General features: G+C 42.3%; 1 protein-coding gene across 50 annotated transcripts in view; it reads right to left on the reverse strand.

Moving 5' to 3' along the window:
- Positions 1 to 3,180: 3,180 nt before the first annotated feature.
- clasp2 (cytoplasmic linker associated protein 2) overlaps positions 3,181 to 17,371 on the reverse strand; it is a 71,996-nt gene continuing 57,805 nt past the window's right edge. For 22 of the 50 annotated variants that reach the window (XM_047384600.1, XM_047384629.1, XM_047384627.1 and 19 more), the window contains 19 exons: positions 17,078 to 17,184; positions 16,896 to 16,919; positions 16,602 to 16,757; positions 15,169 to 15,260; positions 15,020 to 15,083; positions 14,258 to 14,317; positions 14,015 to 14,017; positions 13,398 to 13,561; positions 12,460 to 12,538; positions 10,292 to 10,435; positions 9,785 to 9,928; positions 9,530 to 9,636; positions 8,964 to 9,105; positions 6,746 to 6,926; positions 6,459 to 6,652; positions 6,234 to 6,362; positions 5,890 to 6,096; positions 5,692 to 5,808; positions 3,181 to 4,623 (listed from right to left, as the gene is read on the reverse strand). In XM_047384600.1, coding sequence (XP_047240556.1) covers positions 4,546 to 4,623; positions 5,692 to 5,808; positions 5,890 to 6,096; positions 6,234 to 6,362; positions 6,459 to 6,652; positions 6,746 to 6,926; positions 8,964 to 9,105; positions 9,530 to 9,636; positions 9,785 to 9,928; positions 10,292 to 10,435; positions 12,460 to 12,538; positions 13,398 to 13,561; positions 14,015 to 14,017; positions 14,258 to 14,317; positions 15,020 to 15,083; positions 15,169 to 15,260; positions 16,602 to 16,757; positions 16,896 to 16,919; positions 17,078 to 17,184 — 2,192 coding nt within the window. In that variant the 3' untranslated portion in view covers positions 3,181 to 4,545. Of the gene's footprint in view, positions 4,624 to 5,691; positions 5,809 to 5,889; positions 6,097 to 6,233; positions 6,363 to 6,458; positions 6,653 to 6,745; positions 6,927 to 8,963; positions 9,106 to 9,529; positions 9,637 to 9,784; positions 9,929 to 10,291; positions 10,436 to 12,459; positions 12,539 to 13,397; positions 13,562 to 14,014; positions 14,018 to 14,257; positions 14,318 to 14,715; positions 14,719 to 15,019; positions 15,084 to 15,168; positions 15,261 to 16,601; positions 16,758 to 16,895; positions 16,920 to 17,077; positions 17,185 to 17,371 lie in introns of all 50 variants that reach the window. The other 28 variants (XM_047384650.1, XM_047384645.1, XM_047384640.1 and 25 more) reach the window with 7 other exon arrangements.

Here is a 17,371-nt window from a genome sequence, read left to right on the forward strand (position 1 = left end):
TTATTTTTATCAGTTTACAAAATGCTAAATAAGCGAACCCAAACATACAGCCAAAGTCATTAAGAACTATCTTCAGTGTAAGGCAGATCTAGACTTAGAATTGCTCCTTGGTTTGTAATGGTTGTTGATCCCTTTATCACTACATGCTTGAGTATGTGGACAGCATTTTTTTGTTGCAGAATGTTTATGGGTATATATTTGTGGATTTTTCTTTAAATAAGTGCATCAAATATTTTAGACGTGTTAAATGTTACATGCAAAAAATAAAAAGAATCAATACGTGCATTAAGAAGGAAATACTTCTGAATTCAGCTGTAGTTAAATGATAAAGCAGCAGTTACTTATTACTTATTTGCTGCAGCTGACCTGCTGACTCAGCAGTCAGTGTTATGCTGAAGTTTGAATTTCCCTTTATGTTTTCACTAGGAGTGCACCAATTGATCAACCCCGATTTCCTTAATTTTGGGTGATCGGCAATCACCCCACTGTTACCAACTTAGTGACTTTGTCACTATATCCAGCGACTTTTTAGACCCCTCTGAAATATTCTCATTGAATACTTTGTTCTGTACAAAGTTGAATGTGCTGATAACAAAATCACACATAAATCATCAATGGAAATCAAATTTATTAACCAATGGAGGCCTGGATTTGGAGTCACACACATAAAAGTGGAAAAACACACTACAGGCTGATCCAACGTTGATGTAATGTCCTTAAAACAAGTCAAAATGAAGCTCAGTATTGTGTGTGGCCTCCACCTGCCTGTATGACCTCCCTACAACACCTGGACATGCTCCTGATGAGACGGTGGATGGTCTCCTGAGGGATCTCCTCCCAGACCTGGACTAAAGCATCCGCCAACTCCTGGACAGTCTGTGGTGCAACGTGACGTTGGTGGATGGAGCGAGACATGATGTCCCAGATGTGCTCAATTGGATTCAGGTCTGGGGAACGGGCGGGCCAGTCCATAGCTTCAATGTCTTCATCTTGCAGAAACTTCTGACACACTCCAGCCACATGAGGTCTAGCATTGTCCTGCATTAGGAGGAACCCAGGGCCAACAGCACCAACATATGGGCTCACAAGGGGTCTGAGGGTCTCATCTCGGTACCTAATGGCAGTCAGGCTACCTCTGGAGAGCTCATGGAGGGCCATGCAGCCCTCCAAAGAAATGCCACCCCACACCATTACTGACCCACTGTCAAACCGGTCATGCTGAAGGATGTTGCAGGCAGCAGATCGCTCTCCACGGTGTCTCCAGACTCTGTCACGTCTGTCACATGTGCTTAGTGTGAACCTGCTTTCATCTGTGAAGAGCACAGGGCGCCAGTGCCAAATTTGCCAATCCTGGTGTTCTCTGGCAAATGCCAAGCGTCCTGCACGGTGTTGGGCTGTGAACACAACCCCCATTTGTGGACGTCTGCCCCTCATACCATCCTCATGGAGTCGGTTTCTAACCGTTTGTGCAGACACATGCACATTTGTGGCCTGCTGGAGATCATTTTGCAGGGCTCTGGCAGTGCTCCTCCTGTTCCTCCTTCCCCAAAGGCGGAGGTAGCGGTCCTGCTGCTGGGTATTTCCCCTCCTATGGCTTCCTCCACATCTCCTGGTGTACTGGCCTTTCTCCTGGTAGCGCCTCCAGGCTCTGGACACTACGCTGACAGACACAGCAAACCTTTTTGCCACAGCTCACATTGATGTGCCATCCTGGATGAGCTGCACTACCTGAGCCACTTGTGTGGGTTGTAGAGTCAGTCTCATGATACCACGACTGTGAAAGCACCACCAACATTCAAAAGTGACCAAAACATCAGTCAGAAAGCATAGGTACTGAGAAGTGGTCTGTGGTCCCCACCTGCAGAACCACTCCTTTATTGAGTGTCTTGTTAATCACCAAAGATTTCCCCCTGTTGTCTATTTCATTTGAACAGCTGTGAAATTGATTGTCAATCAGTGTTGCTTCCTAAGTGGACAGTTTGATTTCACAGAAGTTTGATTTACTTGGAGTTATATTGTGTTGTTTAAGTGTTCCCTTTATTTTTTTGAGCTATTTACATGCCCCTCAACATTTTTTACAAATAAAAATCTGACAAGAATGGGGTGACAGCTGCCTTTGTTCTCTGAAATACTCACTGGTTGTAACAGCAAAATCAGAAAAACCTATGGGGTGGGATTACTTTTGCAAGGCCTTGTAATTGTTCATAGGGAAGCATTAATTGACTTTGCAGTTTGGAGACTGCTTCCAGGGAGTCCAGGAGGTTTACAGGTCAGTCTGGAGCTGAGTCTGGTACTCTTCAGCTGCTCCTAAATATACATCCTAGAGAAGGAACAGACGCATACAAGAAATTCAGCACCACTAACCCAAATAGCCATATTGCATAAGGATTAAATGTTATCTTTTACATGATGTCTAAATGAGGCCAATTTATATTTACTGACTGCATGTTGTCCACATTTTTTTTCCAGCTTATCACAGCTTTCATCTGGATTTATTTCCTTGTTTTCCACACAGAGGAGTAAATTATCAACTAGAATCACGTAAACCCAGCTGGTTGTTCTGTTCGCAATCACAGTGACACATTCGGGAATATCAGGGATCCTTTCCTGACATTACCTTCAAATCTTTACAATCTCCTGCAGCACCATGAATGCTGAAACCAGGCTTGGGTTCGGGTTGTCAGTTTGCTTTAAACATATGATAGTAGCCTAACATGCATCTCCACAATGTTTGGGACAAAATGGCAAAAAATGTTACATTTTATTTAGATTTCAATTTTTTTTTTGTTTTGAATTTCATAAAATCTTATTTCCCCAACTACCCATTTTTATTTTTTATCAAAAGGAAATCTGTCCATTGGGCTGGCTGCTGTGGAGTAAGACTGCTGGGAATAATTTAGAAAGTAAAAAAGTCATACAAATATGACAAAAGTAAAAAAAAAAAAAAAGTTTTAAATGTGTAGTCAAATTTAGGTAATTTCAAATATTTTCTAAAACAAACAAGAAAAACGTAAATTTTCTCTAAACTGGTTGGAAAGTTTATTTTACATTTGTAATGGGTTGTTTGTATATGAATGTATTTCTCTGTCACCTGGTGACCTTTTAAAAATCCTGAAATCATTGAACCAAGATACAAACAGGTAAAAAACTCAAATTAAATATGAAGCTTTAAACATAAAATCTGTCATGATCTGTACAAGTTCTTTATTCATTGTAAGCACAGCTTTGTAAATGCACAAAGAAAACTAGAATGTTATAAGAGGGCAGAAAGAAAGACAATGAACAAGAAAATGAGAAAACATGTTTTTCCAGATCTGTAAATAATTAATTTCTACAAATTTCTTCTCAGCAGAGAAAAAAAACAAAAACCAAACACACCGTGAGTGTAAGACTAGAGCATGCGCAACAGAGAGAAGGAAATAAAACATGGATGGGAAAAGGTGCGTGCCTGCACCCCCCCGGGGGCAACTTTCTTAACCGAATCTGTTATTAAATGATGCGTTTTAATGTTGTATAAAGATACATGTCCACTAAGTGATAATTAGCCGTGTCCGGTCAGACTTCATGGATAACGCAGCGTGCGCCCATCGTACTCAGAAAGTGGGTTGATCGAATGTGAGCTCAGAGAAATAATAAAAACATCTGGGATTTTTCTATAGGGCTGAGCATTCATTGTTCACACTAATTTAAAAATTGTCAGTTTTATTCCTGACTGCAAACCGGACCTCAATAAAATGTTATATGTTTTTTTTTTTTTTTACTTTAGTTACATGCATAGCCGAACAGCTCCCATAGTCTGGGGATTTTATCGGCGCTGTGGTGTGCGTTAGTTCGCTGTGGGGGGTGGGTGGGTCGTACCTTTGATGTTTGTCAGCACCTTTCTGAATTCTTGGTGCGTGAATGAGAGAAAACATCACGTATTAAAAAAAACGACAACAAAACACTGCAGTAAAACCTCATTACTGAAAGTCCAAACTATGACACCGTGTAAGTTTACATTCCCGGCAACCTGGAGCGATTACTGACTGTCCAAGAAGGAAACAGGAAGGAGCACAGTTTGTTCATCGCAATTTTTTATGAATATTAACTCCAGAAAAATGAGAACCATGCAGATGCGCCACTCCCTACGGATATTAAGCTGCTGCTGAGCGGATATTGTTGGACAGGACGGACACATCTCATCTTCATCCTGGAGTGAGTGAGCGAGCGGTGAGAAACCCGGGTGGAACATGAGAGCAGAAGTCGGCTGCTGTTTACATTTAATCCAGATTCAAGGGTTCAGTTCAGTCTGAGACAAGGGTGGACGCTCAGTAAGGGCGAGGAGAACTACAACGTTCTTCTCCTCTGAACCACGACTCCTCTCCTCTTGCTGTGAAGATGGAAACATGAGCGCTGTGTGTGTACCTATTTTGTGTATATACACCATGTCATGTAAGCAGTCTGCCCGTTTGTCTCCGTCTGTGTGGGTTTGATCTGAGGAGGAAATGTTTTATGTTTGCTGGGGACAGTTGCAGCTCTGCGGTCACACTCTGGGCTGAGTGACTTCTATAGAGCCTCGGCTGAAGGTTCGCTGCCAGTGGACCCAGACTGGGCCCGCTTGATGTAGAGGTTCAACAGCTTCAGCTGCAAGGAGAAAAAGAATAAAACAAGGTGGTAAAAAATGTTTTTCTGGTTCTTACATCTGTTAGAGCCAAAACAGTATCTGACACCCTGACATAAACAGGCACCTCTGCAGAGAGAGTTGTCACGGTCTGCTTTAAAAGATGACCACTAATTATTTAAGTAGTTTTGACGCAGCTTCTCTAGGATTTTACCTGGTCAACAGCATTCCAGTGACTATCCCAATTAATATTTAACAAATGTCATTTGAATTACCAAATTTAGCCACAATTAGTTTCATAAGAGATATGGTGTCTTGCAAAAATATTTATCCTTTTTGAACTTTTTCACATTTTGTATTATTAACCACATACTTTAACGTATTTTATTGGGATTTCAAGTGACAGACCAACACAAAGTAGTGCTTTAAAGTGAAATGCAAGGAAAAATGATGCATGGTTTTAACAATCTCTTAAAAATCTAAATTTATGACTTGCATTTGTGTTCAGCCCCTTTCCACCCCTCCAGTGTCGGGGTGGAAAAACAGGCATAACAAACTCCATTGGTAGTTGCAAGCCATTTAGAGCAAACATGTGGAAGGAGGAGCTCTGGTCAGACGAGAGCAAAAGAAAAGAAAAACTCACCATCGTAAAGACAAAACATGGTGGTGGCAGCATCATGCCAGGAGAAGAGCTTGGCTGGTCAGAGTTTGAACTGGAGACATACCCCAAAAGATGGTTTTACGCAGAATTAACTCAGGGCGCCTCAATACAAGTGCACACCACACTATTCAGATTTTTAATTGTAAGTGTTGAAAACCATGCAGCATTTCCATCCACTTTACAGTTATGCTCTGCTTTGTGTTGGTCCGTCACATAAATGGGTACAAGTACCTGCTGCTCTGCAGATTCATTAGTAAATAAGATAGAAAAATAAAACTGTAAAACAAATGCAAGTTTTTCATTGAAACTTCTGAAGGTGGTCGCCTAAAACATTTGATGACATAAGTGACCGGTTTCAGACGTGATCAGATCCCTTTATACAAACAGCTTTTAAATGAACTGGATTTTAAAATGTTTGCGATCAGCTCACCTTGCTACTGGAGAGTTGGCTGAGGTGCGGTTTAAGGTCGTCTCCAATCACTGCATGGAGGGCCACCAGGCAAAACACGCATGCTTTCCTCACGCTGCTTTCAGAGTTATCGTAACCCTGATGGACCACGTTAAACACACAACTTAGCCTTCGACAAACAAAATACAGTTACTGTTAGAGAAATGAGGAATGTGTTACCTGTATGAGTCCGGGCACTATCTCCGGCAGCATGCTGGCCAGACCCTCGCGGTGAACCCTCTCCACCACCTTGGTCTGCATCTTGATAGCGGCCAGGTTGATGGGGTAATCGGCTGACTGAATAATTGGACACAACACTTTGATACACTGGTCTGGACTGATGGATAATGCCAACATGGCGGCCGTCTCCTCAGCGGCTCGGACCACCTTCAGAGCAAGAAAAACACAGGAAGGAAAAAACCCAAGCCTTCGTTAATTTGAACTTTCAATGATGCATAAATAAAGTAGCAGCATCTCTCTATTGTCTACTTGGAATAAACTTATTTGTGTGTGGATGAAAGTACCTCTTTGTGGGGATCTTTGTGAGCCTCCAAAGCCTTCATGATGGTGAGCTCTGCATAGTTCTTGAACCTCCATGGCTGCTTACCAAGAATCTCCCTCAGCACCCGTAGAGCCAGCGTTCGGATCACATGCTGGGGTAGTGAAAGGGATTTAAAAGCAAAAAGAGAGGAATTCAGCTCAGATCGCTTTTCACTGAGCTGATTCGGGCTCTCAGCGAGTGTGTTTACCTCTCTGTCACCCATCGTCTCCAGCAGAAGCAGCAGGATGGTCTTGAAGTGTTCGTCCCACACCTGCAGGGTGTTTTCACGGATCAACTTGATCAGCTCGTACAGCGCCGCCTTCCTTTCTTCTACGCGCTCGTTGTGATTGGACAGCTCCTTGAGGAGCTCGGCCACTCGCTCTGACTGATCGAGGCCGCTGTCTGTTTTCGAGAAAGTAAACGAGTTGCAGTCGTTTCACTTGATATAGGCAGCATGTAAATGTTGTGTTCTCCTGCAGGAAGGCATATGCGTACCGTCGGTGAGCTGGCTCGACTCGTCCAGGCTGATGTCTTTCAGGTTCTGTTTTAAGGGGGAGTCGTAGAAGAGATCATGGCCGCCTCGGGGGCTGGAGGTGAGGAAGGGGGTGTTGAGGAGGGAAGTCTTGTTGTCGAGAGCCATTCGACCGCCGTCCATCAAGTCTGACACATTTCCCCCCTGTGTAAAAAAGAAAGATGGAGGAAAATCTTATTTTCCTTTTTGTACAAAGCAAACCTGACTGAGAAAATGTTTGCTTTGTACGTCTTTGTTCTTTTCAGCTCTAAACTTTCAATTATATTCTTAAAACAGAAGCTGCTCAAACATTTAGCAAAAAAGCACAATTAGACACCACTTTAGTTTTATGTAGTCAATGTGGAGGGTTTGATTGACCTTTGATGACCTACTATTGGGTTTTAGGTATCTGTTGACCTTAAGCACAGAGTCTAGAGGTAAACATCCAGCTCAACGACATTTGGAGTCAGCAGGAACCATGTTAGCCATTTCTTCTCTTCTAGGTTGGGTGAGCGTTTTATTTATGAAAAGTAAGTTAGAAAAATCTGTAGAGTTTTTTTTTTTACAATTAAACTGGAATCCTAATTTTACACAAATCTGTTGAGGATCCCAAAGAAACGCAGTCTCAATTTGTATGTTAAGTCACAGAAATGAGTGGTTTATAAGAAATAAAATGTCATTTACAGTTTTTTCCTTCCGTTCTTCAGTGATTACATTGTAAAAAATAAAAACTCATCCAAACAACCCTTTAGAAAGCTGCAACTTCATCAGGAGTGTGTGAAAACCACTCCACTTTTGAAAAGTGAGAGGGCAAACTTATGTTGCTGTCCTTATGTTTCGACCCAAAAAACTTTGATCCCCATTGTTCCCTTTTTAACAAGCAAAATATAAATATTAGAATTATTTGCAGAATTTTAGTCCCACACCACCTGATCCAACTCATTACATAAAAATCGCATCGTCTCCAACGAATCTCTTCAGTCGTTTGACAGTTATGGAAAGGAAATGTGAAATGGGGCGAATCACTTTCCAACTGTTACAACAGTGCTGCATCTCTAACTCCCCATAAATCTGATAAAATACAGAAGGAAAATCTTTCCGGGAGAGTTGGAGGCTGCAGGAGGTCATCAAGAAACACTCCAGTGTTTCGTCCTTCATTAAACACAAAAATATATTTTTTGCACCAGGGCGAGTTTCACTTTTAGATATTGCAGCCTAACATGTAGGTCTTTTTTAAGCCAATAAATACCAGAACTAGAAATTTTTCTCCCACGCATGTTGTTTTCAGTGACTTTGCGAAGGTCAACATGTGAACCATCAAGTGAGAAGCAGAGCAGGGTGTAGGGTGGTCCTGTTAGCGTGTGTTAATGTTTACACTTAAAGCAATAAACGGCTACTATGTATGGGGCAGGCTGATGAGTCAGGTGTGCTGATGAAATGTGGGCTGGTCGGATTTCAGTTGCACGTCATGGAGAAAAAGTCAGGAGGTCACACCTCTCTACTGGAGAACACAGTGTCCTTAAAAGTGCTGCAGGATGTCTCCAATCATAAATTGATCCTGAGCAGGAACTCAGACAAGAGGAGGGGCTGAACATGGTCAATTATTGTTGATTTTAGGCGGCAGAACATTACAGACATGCAGAGTAGAGGATTATCTTTTACAGTCACCCTGCAATAAACAGCAACTGTAAGTCTCTCTGTTCCCACGCTGATAATGGATCACATGTCAGAGTCACACAGTGCATGTGTGTGACTGTGTGTTAAATCGTGGAAAAGACAGTTTCATAACTGCCTGTCTGTCAAGCCTTCAAAGAACATCAGCTATTTTATGGTCAGCTGCTTAAGAAGATCTACCTACATATTCCTGCCACTGAAATAACCCTGGGTTATTCTAACCCGTCTGGCACTCTGAAGACGTTGTTTGTGCCACATGAACTCGAGGTCAGTTGTATTTCTGTGAGGAACAGATTTCTGAGCTCTAAACCAAAACATTGCTCTTCCCTTTGCTTTAAACGGCACTAAACATAATAATATACTAGGATTACAAATGAGCACCAAAAAGTTCCTATAAAAAATCATTTACCACATAAAACCAAAATGGTTGCAGATATTCACAAAAACAGCTACCGTGTGTTTTACTGCAGAAATATCTTTAACACATATCCACCAGCTGAATTAAAAGACCCCTCTCTATTATTTTACCTCGTCTCCTTCTCGCCGATGGACCGGTTCGTTCATGTCCTCCTGGCTGCGAACGCTGAAGTTCTGGATGGCCTCGGTGACGCCTTTCAGGGAGCTGTAGATGTCCTCAGAGTTCAGGTTTTCCGGGTCATAGTCAAATGCACTGCAATTGACCAATTTATATAGAAATATAGAAGCATTTACTGAGAGAAATGCCATATGTTGCAAGAGTGCAGCTCCAATTTTATTGATTCAACTTTATTATTTCAGCCTTGAGGCCTCGCTTGAGATTAAAGTGCAGCCACACTTCCTTCCAAGACAGAGAATTCAAACTGTAACAAACCACTACTGTCATTAAATGCATAATTTACTTTTTTGAGGTATTTTTCATGAAGCCACAATGTTTGGCTGCTAAATAAAATCATACTGGGTCATATCTGTGATGCTGTTTTTTGCCCCATACTCCTAAAGTAATGACTCCATGTCTTTTGCCAGGGTTTCTACAAATTGGTGTGAAGCAGGTCATCATTTCAAAATCTACAATCTTTTAACCGATTTATTAAAGCCCCACTGTGTCACCCTGGTACCTTGGGGAAGGGGTGTTTTGTGAGGTGTTAGTGGGTGAGGTGACTGGACTGGACCAGCTGGCTGGAGATCGTGGGGTGTGGCGTGTCAAAGGGCTGCCCATTGGAGCCTGAAAACATGTAATAAAAAGTAAACATAAAGATGTGGGTCGTTTTGTATGATAGTGTAATGATTTACAAAGGTAGCACTCCATGTGTGTTGGGAGATCTTACTAATTTAGTCATGTGGCCTGGCACTTTGAGCTGCAGGATACACACCTGGGCCATATTGCCTGTGTTCTTTAGATGGTTCTGGAGCAACTTGGTGGCTCCATCCTGGAAGGTTTTGGGGAGAGCTGCCAGCAGCATGGTGAACTCCGGAGTGTTGAGTTGGAACAGGGCGATCAGAACCGCCTGTGCTGCCTGTTTAGACACAAATTAATTCAAGAAAGTATTAATACTCTGAACCTTTCCTGCATATTCAAGTGTTAAAACTACAAACTTCAGTGTATTTTATTGGGATTTTGTGTGATAGAGCAAACACAAAGTAGGGGATAAATAGAATGAAAATAAAACATGTTTTTTTTTTTGCAAACAAAATTTGAAAAAGTGTGGTGTGCATTTCTATTCAGCCCCATTTACTCTAATACCTCTGAATTAAATTCACTGCACTTAATGTCTTTTTGCTTCATGGTAAACTTAGACTACAGATAACAAGTAGTTTATATTCAGCTACTGTAAAAAAACCAATTATTATTTCCATCCGAACAACTAGCGAGCTGGTACCTTTCTGACGTCGGAGCTCTTGGGTTCAGTTGTCCAGGTGATGATGCGAGAAACAGCCAGTCGAGTCTCACTGGAGTTTACGAAGTCTGGGGCTTCCATCTGTAGCGTCAGCGTCTCAATGTACTTCAGAATGGCCACCTTCACCTGCACCACAAACACACGTTGACACAGATCACTACAACTAACCTGCATATAACACAGCAATAACACGGCAATAACAATACAAACACACATGGAAATGAGCACCAGTGTTCACAGTGAGAACATGAAAACCAGAGAGGATCCTTTACAGGTCTGAAAATCAAACGTCTGGATGAATCAGTGAGATCATCAAACTAAACAGCATCTATGTTCATGCTTTGACCTGATGGCAAATGACAAAACAAAGGAAAAATTAAATGCCGACATTCACCGCAGACTCCACAACTGATTCCTGCCCTCATTTCACCCTTTCATCTGTTTTTCTACATCTGCATCTTAAGGGCCAGAACTTCCTCCAAATCACTTAGCAGCATCGTGCGCGCCATACAATTGCTCCCCCCAGAGCGCACTGACCTGGGAGGACTGGCTCCAGGCTGCAGCCTGCTCGTCTAGAGAGCAAGCGTGGCGCCGCGCTCTGGGGGGAAACAATTTTACCCCGGACCCTCCCTTGCCTCGCCCGCAACACGAGCTCCGTACAGGCTTCAGAGAGAGAGAGGAGAAGTACTGCGTCAATCAACGAGGAGACAGGGGTACGAGGACAAGGGAGGGCAGCGGGAGACGAGAGATGGAAGGAGATGGAAGGAGCATGGCAGGAAGGAATGAGGAGAGTTGTAGAGGAAGAGGAGGCGGCAAAGGTTGGACTTCTTTAAATTTATATTTTATTACTTAGCATTTTTGCATTTACTATTACTTTGTTTATAACTAGACCAATCACACGGTTCCTGCACACTTTTAATTTCATCACTTTTCCAGAGGAAATTTTCTTGCCTTTTAGGTGCTTTTTACCCCATTTTTAAAGTATAAATAGAAAACTTTACTATGAAATAATGGTAGATAGTTCTAGAGGCCAGGCTTTAAAAATAAATAAATGAATAAATGGATGGATGGATGAATGGATGGAAGGATGCACAAACTGATGGATGGATGGATGGATAAATAAACTGATGGATGGATGCACAAACCGGTGGATGGACGGATGGATGGATGCACAAACTGATGGATGGATGGATGGATAAATAAACTGATGGATGGATGGATGGATGGATAAATAAACTGATGGATGGATGCACAAACTGATGGATGGATGCACAAACTGATGGATGGATGCACAAACTGATGGATGGATGGATGGATGCACAAACTGATGGATGGATGGATGGATGGATGCACAAACTGATGGATAGATGAACAAACTGATGGATGGATGGATGGATGCACAAACTGATGGATGGATGGATGGATGGATGCACAAACTGATGGATGGATGGATGGATGCACAAACTGATGGATGGATGGATGCACAAACTGATGGATGGATAGATGCACAAACTGATGGATGGATAGATAAACTGACAGATGGACAGATAGACAGATGAAGAATAAAGTCTGAAAACACAAATATAGATTTTTTCGATACTACATTTTCTTTTTCAAACTTAAATCACTTACATTAAACTTTTCTAGCCTGTGAAGGTTTTGCCAGACAAAACCAGCTGCTTTAAGCCTTTTAATAATAGTTTCTATGTTGGATAATAATTAGTTCCTTCAGCTGAAGAGAGCAGGGAACCACTTATGAATTAAATTTTGCAGTGCAGGGGTTAAAAGGTTCTGTTGGTTACATTATTTTAACGCCCAAGCCTGGAGTTCTGGGAATGAAGCAGATTAGAAAGGAAGGAGTGTAAATAGGGTTAAAAATCACAAGCAGGAGAACGTGATGTGAGCATAGAGAAAGGCGGGTGGCGTGAGGAGGGACAGGGACGCAGAGGTGGAAACTTCATGGCGTTAAAAGCTGTCGTCGTCCAATCATAATCCAGGATTCAGTGTTTTGGGACGCACAGCCAGAGTGATCGGCAGGGACTGAGTTCTGTTAATCCAAGCAGTGACCATGGCCGCTCTTTTACAGCTTCATGTGCATGCTTCCCGTCCACTCAGACACTCCAAACACACAATATTTAAACTGTCAGTACCTTGAGGCTGGGCGTCTGTGTCTGGTCCACAGTGAACCTCATAAGAATGGTGAACTGGAGGTCATTTGGAAAAGACTCCCTGAAAGAAAAATAACAAAATATCCGTACTTTAATCTACTGAGATGTTAAACAACCATTTTTTCACAGCTGCTACCAGAAGAAACATAACTGTCAGACATGTTTGGTGACCAAAAACTCCTACTTGCTGAAGAAAAGATAATTATAAACTAAAAAGTACCACGTCACACATTTCTAAGATTATTCAAACTGATTTTAAATTCCTGGGCCTTTTTCTGGTGTTTTCCCAACATCTTTGTATACTAATTATAAAATAAGCTGCAACACGGTCATGTGATCATGATATATTTATTAGCATCAGTGCTGAAAGTGTATGAGGTGAAATGTTACAGAAGGACAACAACACACACACTGGGCAATTTCAAAATTTTAAATATACAGGATGCTTCACAGAGTACGACAGAAGAAGCCAGAGAGCACGATCTGTTGCTACAGCAGAAACATGTCAGACATAATCAAGATGCGAAAGGACAGTAAATTGCAGGTGTTGATGCTGTTATTAGAGTCAGACTCTGCAAAGAGGGAGAGAGGGATGAGGAAAAGCCACACAAGTGGTCATGGTTGGGCAAAAGAGGACGATGGGATGTTGTTCATGGAAGCAATAAAACCGCACCAATGGATTTGCTTCCTCCTACTTCTTTTCAAACTAAATTATTTTAATTTTATGTTCAGTCTTTTTTTCTTTTTTTTACATGAGATGATCATGAAGATTGACATTGTTAATTTGACTTTACCCTCATTGGTTCTTTGCTTATTAACATTTGTTGCTTATATGTTGGAAATAAACCATTTCAAGGCTCAATCGGACGGAAAAACTCTTGGCCTCCAGTGTCGGTCTGCATGTGAGATGATGGCTCTACCTTGTGACATCCAGAGCTCTTTGAACTTTGGCCTGTACAGAGCCCAGCAGGTCGGCTCCCATCTTCTTCAGCAGCTGTGTGAGCAAGACGAACAACCAGTCCTGCAGGTCTTCCTTATGGACCAGGATGAAGTCCACCAGAGTCTCCAGGAACATACTGAACACCTAAACACACAAAGATATCGTTATAGTCAGCATCCGTGATTAAGCCGCTCGTGCACAGATCCAGGCAAAAGCATGCATACAGATTACGCTGATCTGGGATCATGTAAGAACAGCATTAGTTCTCATTGCGGGGTTAGTGGTTATTCATTATTGCAGCAGAAGATCTTCATCCCCAATCAACAATTCCACATAATCACCCAAAACAACATCAGTCACCTCATTAAAAAAACAGATGTAATGAGCTGTTTCCTTGATGGGAATTAAAACCAGTCAGGTTAAGGGGTAACCAGCAGTAACCATCTCTATGTGCTAGTGGTTGATTTCAACAGGACAGTGAACATTCAGGCAGGTTAGTGGATGTTAACAACCTTGATTACTGATTGCCAATCAGATTAATGAAGCAGATTTCCATTCAGTTAGATAAACACAGGAACACTGATTGGCCAAACTTACTCTCTACAGAGAGTTCCAGGGAGGGGGTGGCATAAGGGAGACAGAAACACACATCTGTTAGCTCAGTTTGTCAAACTATAATCCATCTTATTTCAAAATCATCAAACCAGTTTAAATCTGAGGAAATGTTATATGCAAACAAAAAGAAATGAAATATACGACATGAGAGATAGAAAAAAAAAAAATAACAGGGTAGATGTAGGAGCAGAAGGGAGGAGAGACATCCATGATGAGATGCGGTACCTTGAAGGAGGCTGAGCTTATACCGGATTCTGCCGTGCCGTACACCCTGCCGGAGTCTCGCTGAAATTCATCAAATCGTCAAACATCAAACGAGTGGAAGGGAAGAAAGCTCACGCACCCTTACACTGGGTGTGTGAGGCAATGGAGTACTCATAGCGCCGAAAGAAAGGTGGCAGTGTTAGAAGGGGCGAACCACAGCTGGTTAGTCAGAGAAGAAGAGCTGGCAGCCCAAATATTGATGTGTGTGTGTGTCCATCTGATGTTGTATGCAGCCAGGGTTGTTGGGAAGGGAAACGAGAGGAAAAAAAAGGGGGGGAGGTGATAGTGAATGGTGAATGCAAAGAGTACAGCTAACTGGTTGCTAAACGGTGACAGAGCAATCCCACAAGATGGCGGAGGGTTTCAGGTCACACTCAAAAACCAGGCAGGGCATGCCGTTAGAAAACAGAGCATTTCACTCTCTGCATGCCAATGTTTGATGTTGGAAGGAGGACATCCACAGTTGTAAACACATTTTGTCCTGTTTATCCCATTTGTTTGTCCAGATTAGTTACAATAGGCGTACAGTGTGATTGCTGAAGTGAGTGTGTGCTCGCTGAAAGAGACGACACTGCTTGGGATTTGGCAGAATCCGGTACAGTGAGGGATGGTGGGATAAACAAAGCCAACTGAAACCAACGGAAAATCAAAGTGGATGAACAATGAGCTTTGTGTGATGATGATGTGTGTATGTGTGTGTTTAGTTAATGCATGCATTCATACCTTACTGTGAGGGTCTGCAAACATTCTGGTGAAGATTTCACACAACCTCTTCAGCTCTACCCGACTGACGGGAAAAAAAACAGCAGATTCAGATAAAAATGCTCCACGAGTTGATCTCTCAAAACAGACTTGTGTGTTTTGTGACTGACCTGAGTGTGCGCTGGTTCTTCAGCAGAGCCTGTAGGCCTAAAAGTCCCTCCTTTCTCTCAGACCAGTTGGCACTGGCACAGCGGTTGAGCACCTGGAAATTACAGCAAATACAAGGCAAGTTAAGATTCATCGATCTCTGCAAGAAAATACTTAGCTTTACTGTATTTCTTATAACAGACGTACTATACCATAAAACACTGTTCACAAAACCTTTAACTTCACTCACATTTGCCATGTTACAAAGTAATGCCTAACTGTGGAGTTAAAGGAAAAGAACATATGGCTTTGGGTTTTCTTTCACAAATATAAATCTGAAAAGTGTCAGGCATTTGTTTTCAGCCCCCTGAGTGAAAACGTTCCATAATGTTTTAATTTAGTAGCAGCCGGAAGTCTTGGGGTTTATCTCTATCAGGTTTAGACATCTAGACCTGAGTTCTTACAAACATCAGGTTGGATGGAAAGCGTCTGAGCACCTATTTTCGAGTTTTGCCCCAGGTGCTCAATTAGATTTAGGCGGTGAAACAGAACATGCTTTAAACTGAACCATTCCACTGCAGCTCTGGCTGTTAATTGGACCCGTTGTCCTGCTGGACTTCTACGGCATCTAACTGATTTTCCTCAAGCGATTTCCTGTATTTGTAGCTCCATCCATGTTGCCATAAACTGTAACCAACATGCCAGTGCTTGTTGAAGAATCCCCACAGCATGAATCTGCCACCACCATGTTGCACAATGAGGATGGTTTATTCAGTGTGAGGTTAGTTTTCCACCACAATGTGTTTTACAAGAAAGTTCAGTTTTGGTCTTAAGTGACCAGAGCCCCTTTCAGCAACTGTGGTAAACTGCCAGTATTACTTTTTATGGGTTTCTTTCTAAAAGGACCATTTTTCCATTTCCCAGAGTTGTGTAAAACACAACTAATTGTGGTCCTGCCAAGAGATTCTCCTAATATGAGGATCTCTGCAGCTCCTCCACAGTTACTATGGGTCTTTTGGCTGCTATTCTGACTAATGCTCTCCTTGCCTGCCCTTTTGGTTTAGGTGCACCTCCGTGTCTTGGTAGGGTTATAGTTGTCCTAAACTCTCAGCATTTTCAGATGACGGGATTGAAAAGTCCTCCATGAAATGTCCAAAGCTTAGAATGCAGTTTTATAATCTAACCCTCTTATGAAGTTCTCCAGAGCTTTCTCCCCAGCCTGTTTGGTGTGTTTGTTGGTCTTGAACAAACAGCATTAGATTAGGGGTTTCAGAGCAAACATGTCGGCCAGAATTTCCATATTTTATTTGTAAAAATTATGTGCATCTTTCCGTCGGTCGGTCAAATAAAATCTAAATTAAACATTTCATTTTGTAGCTCTTACATGATAAAACGTGGAAAAGTTCAAAGGGTATGAGTACTTTTGCAAGCCACTGTATCTTCTCTCGCCGCCTACCTCAGCCACGTCTTCAGTTTGCCTCATGTAGGTGGGGATGGCTCCTCCGTTCCTCGAGCTGTAGGACCTTTCCGAACAGGCGCTGGATGCGTCGCTGTTGGCGTCATCATCAGAATACATGCTGTAGTTCTCATACCGCCGCCGTGCTGGCTTCTTCTGCAGGAAAGACAGAGTGAGTGTAGGGGTGGGGGGGACAAAGGAACAAGCAAAAAACATAAAACGGCTGATCCCGAAGAACACAAGTACATCAAAGCAACAAAAACACACAGGTATGATCCAGGAGAGGAACCTGACCTTAGATCTCATGTCTCCCAACAGCTGACAGCATTAAACAAGAGGTAGAAGCCAGGATTAGTGAAAACGCAGACATGCAGCCAAGGAGGTGTGATTTGCACCTTTGTTACAGTGCATTGTAATGGGCATCATATTCATCATATGGAGGATTCTGTGTTTAGGTTTGAGTCTACTGTACGTACCAGTGCATCTGCAAGAGCCTCTTCTACATCTGAGCCAGTGTTGAGGACCCTCATGGCACTGACCGAAGAAGAAAGACGACTGGATTGATTGATGCCAAAACCTGATCCTGCAGACCGAGAGACAGTTGCAAAGACAGAAAGGAGAGAAAATATGGAAACCAGAACAAACCTGTTAATAGCTCTTCAGGGTACAAGATAAAATCTCACTCTCCTCCATTCATCCGGATCCACAGATGATCCTTTTCCTCATCACCATCAACTCAACATTCATACATCATACTCATCCTGAGAGTC

Source organism: Girardinichthys multiradiatus, chromosome 13 (genome assembly GCF_021462225.1).
Source record: "Girardinichthys multiradiatus isolate DD_20200921_A chromosome 13, DD_fGirMul_XY1, whole genome shotgun sequence".
NCBI classification, from domain to species: domain Eukaryota; kingdom Metazoa; phylum Chordata; class Actinopteri; order Cyprinodontiformes; family Goodeidae; genus Girardinichthys; species Girardinichthys multiradiatus.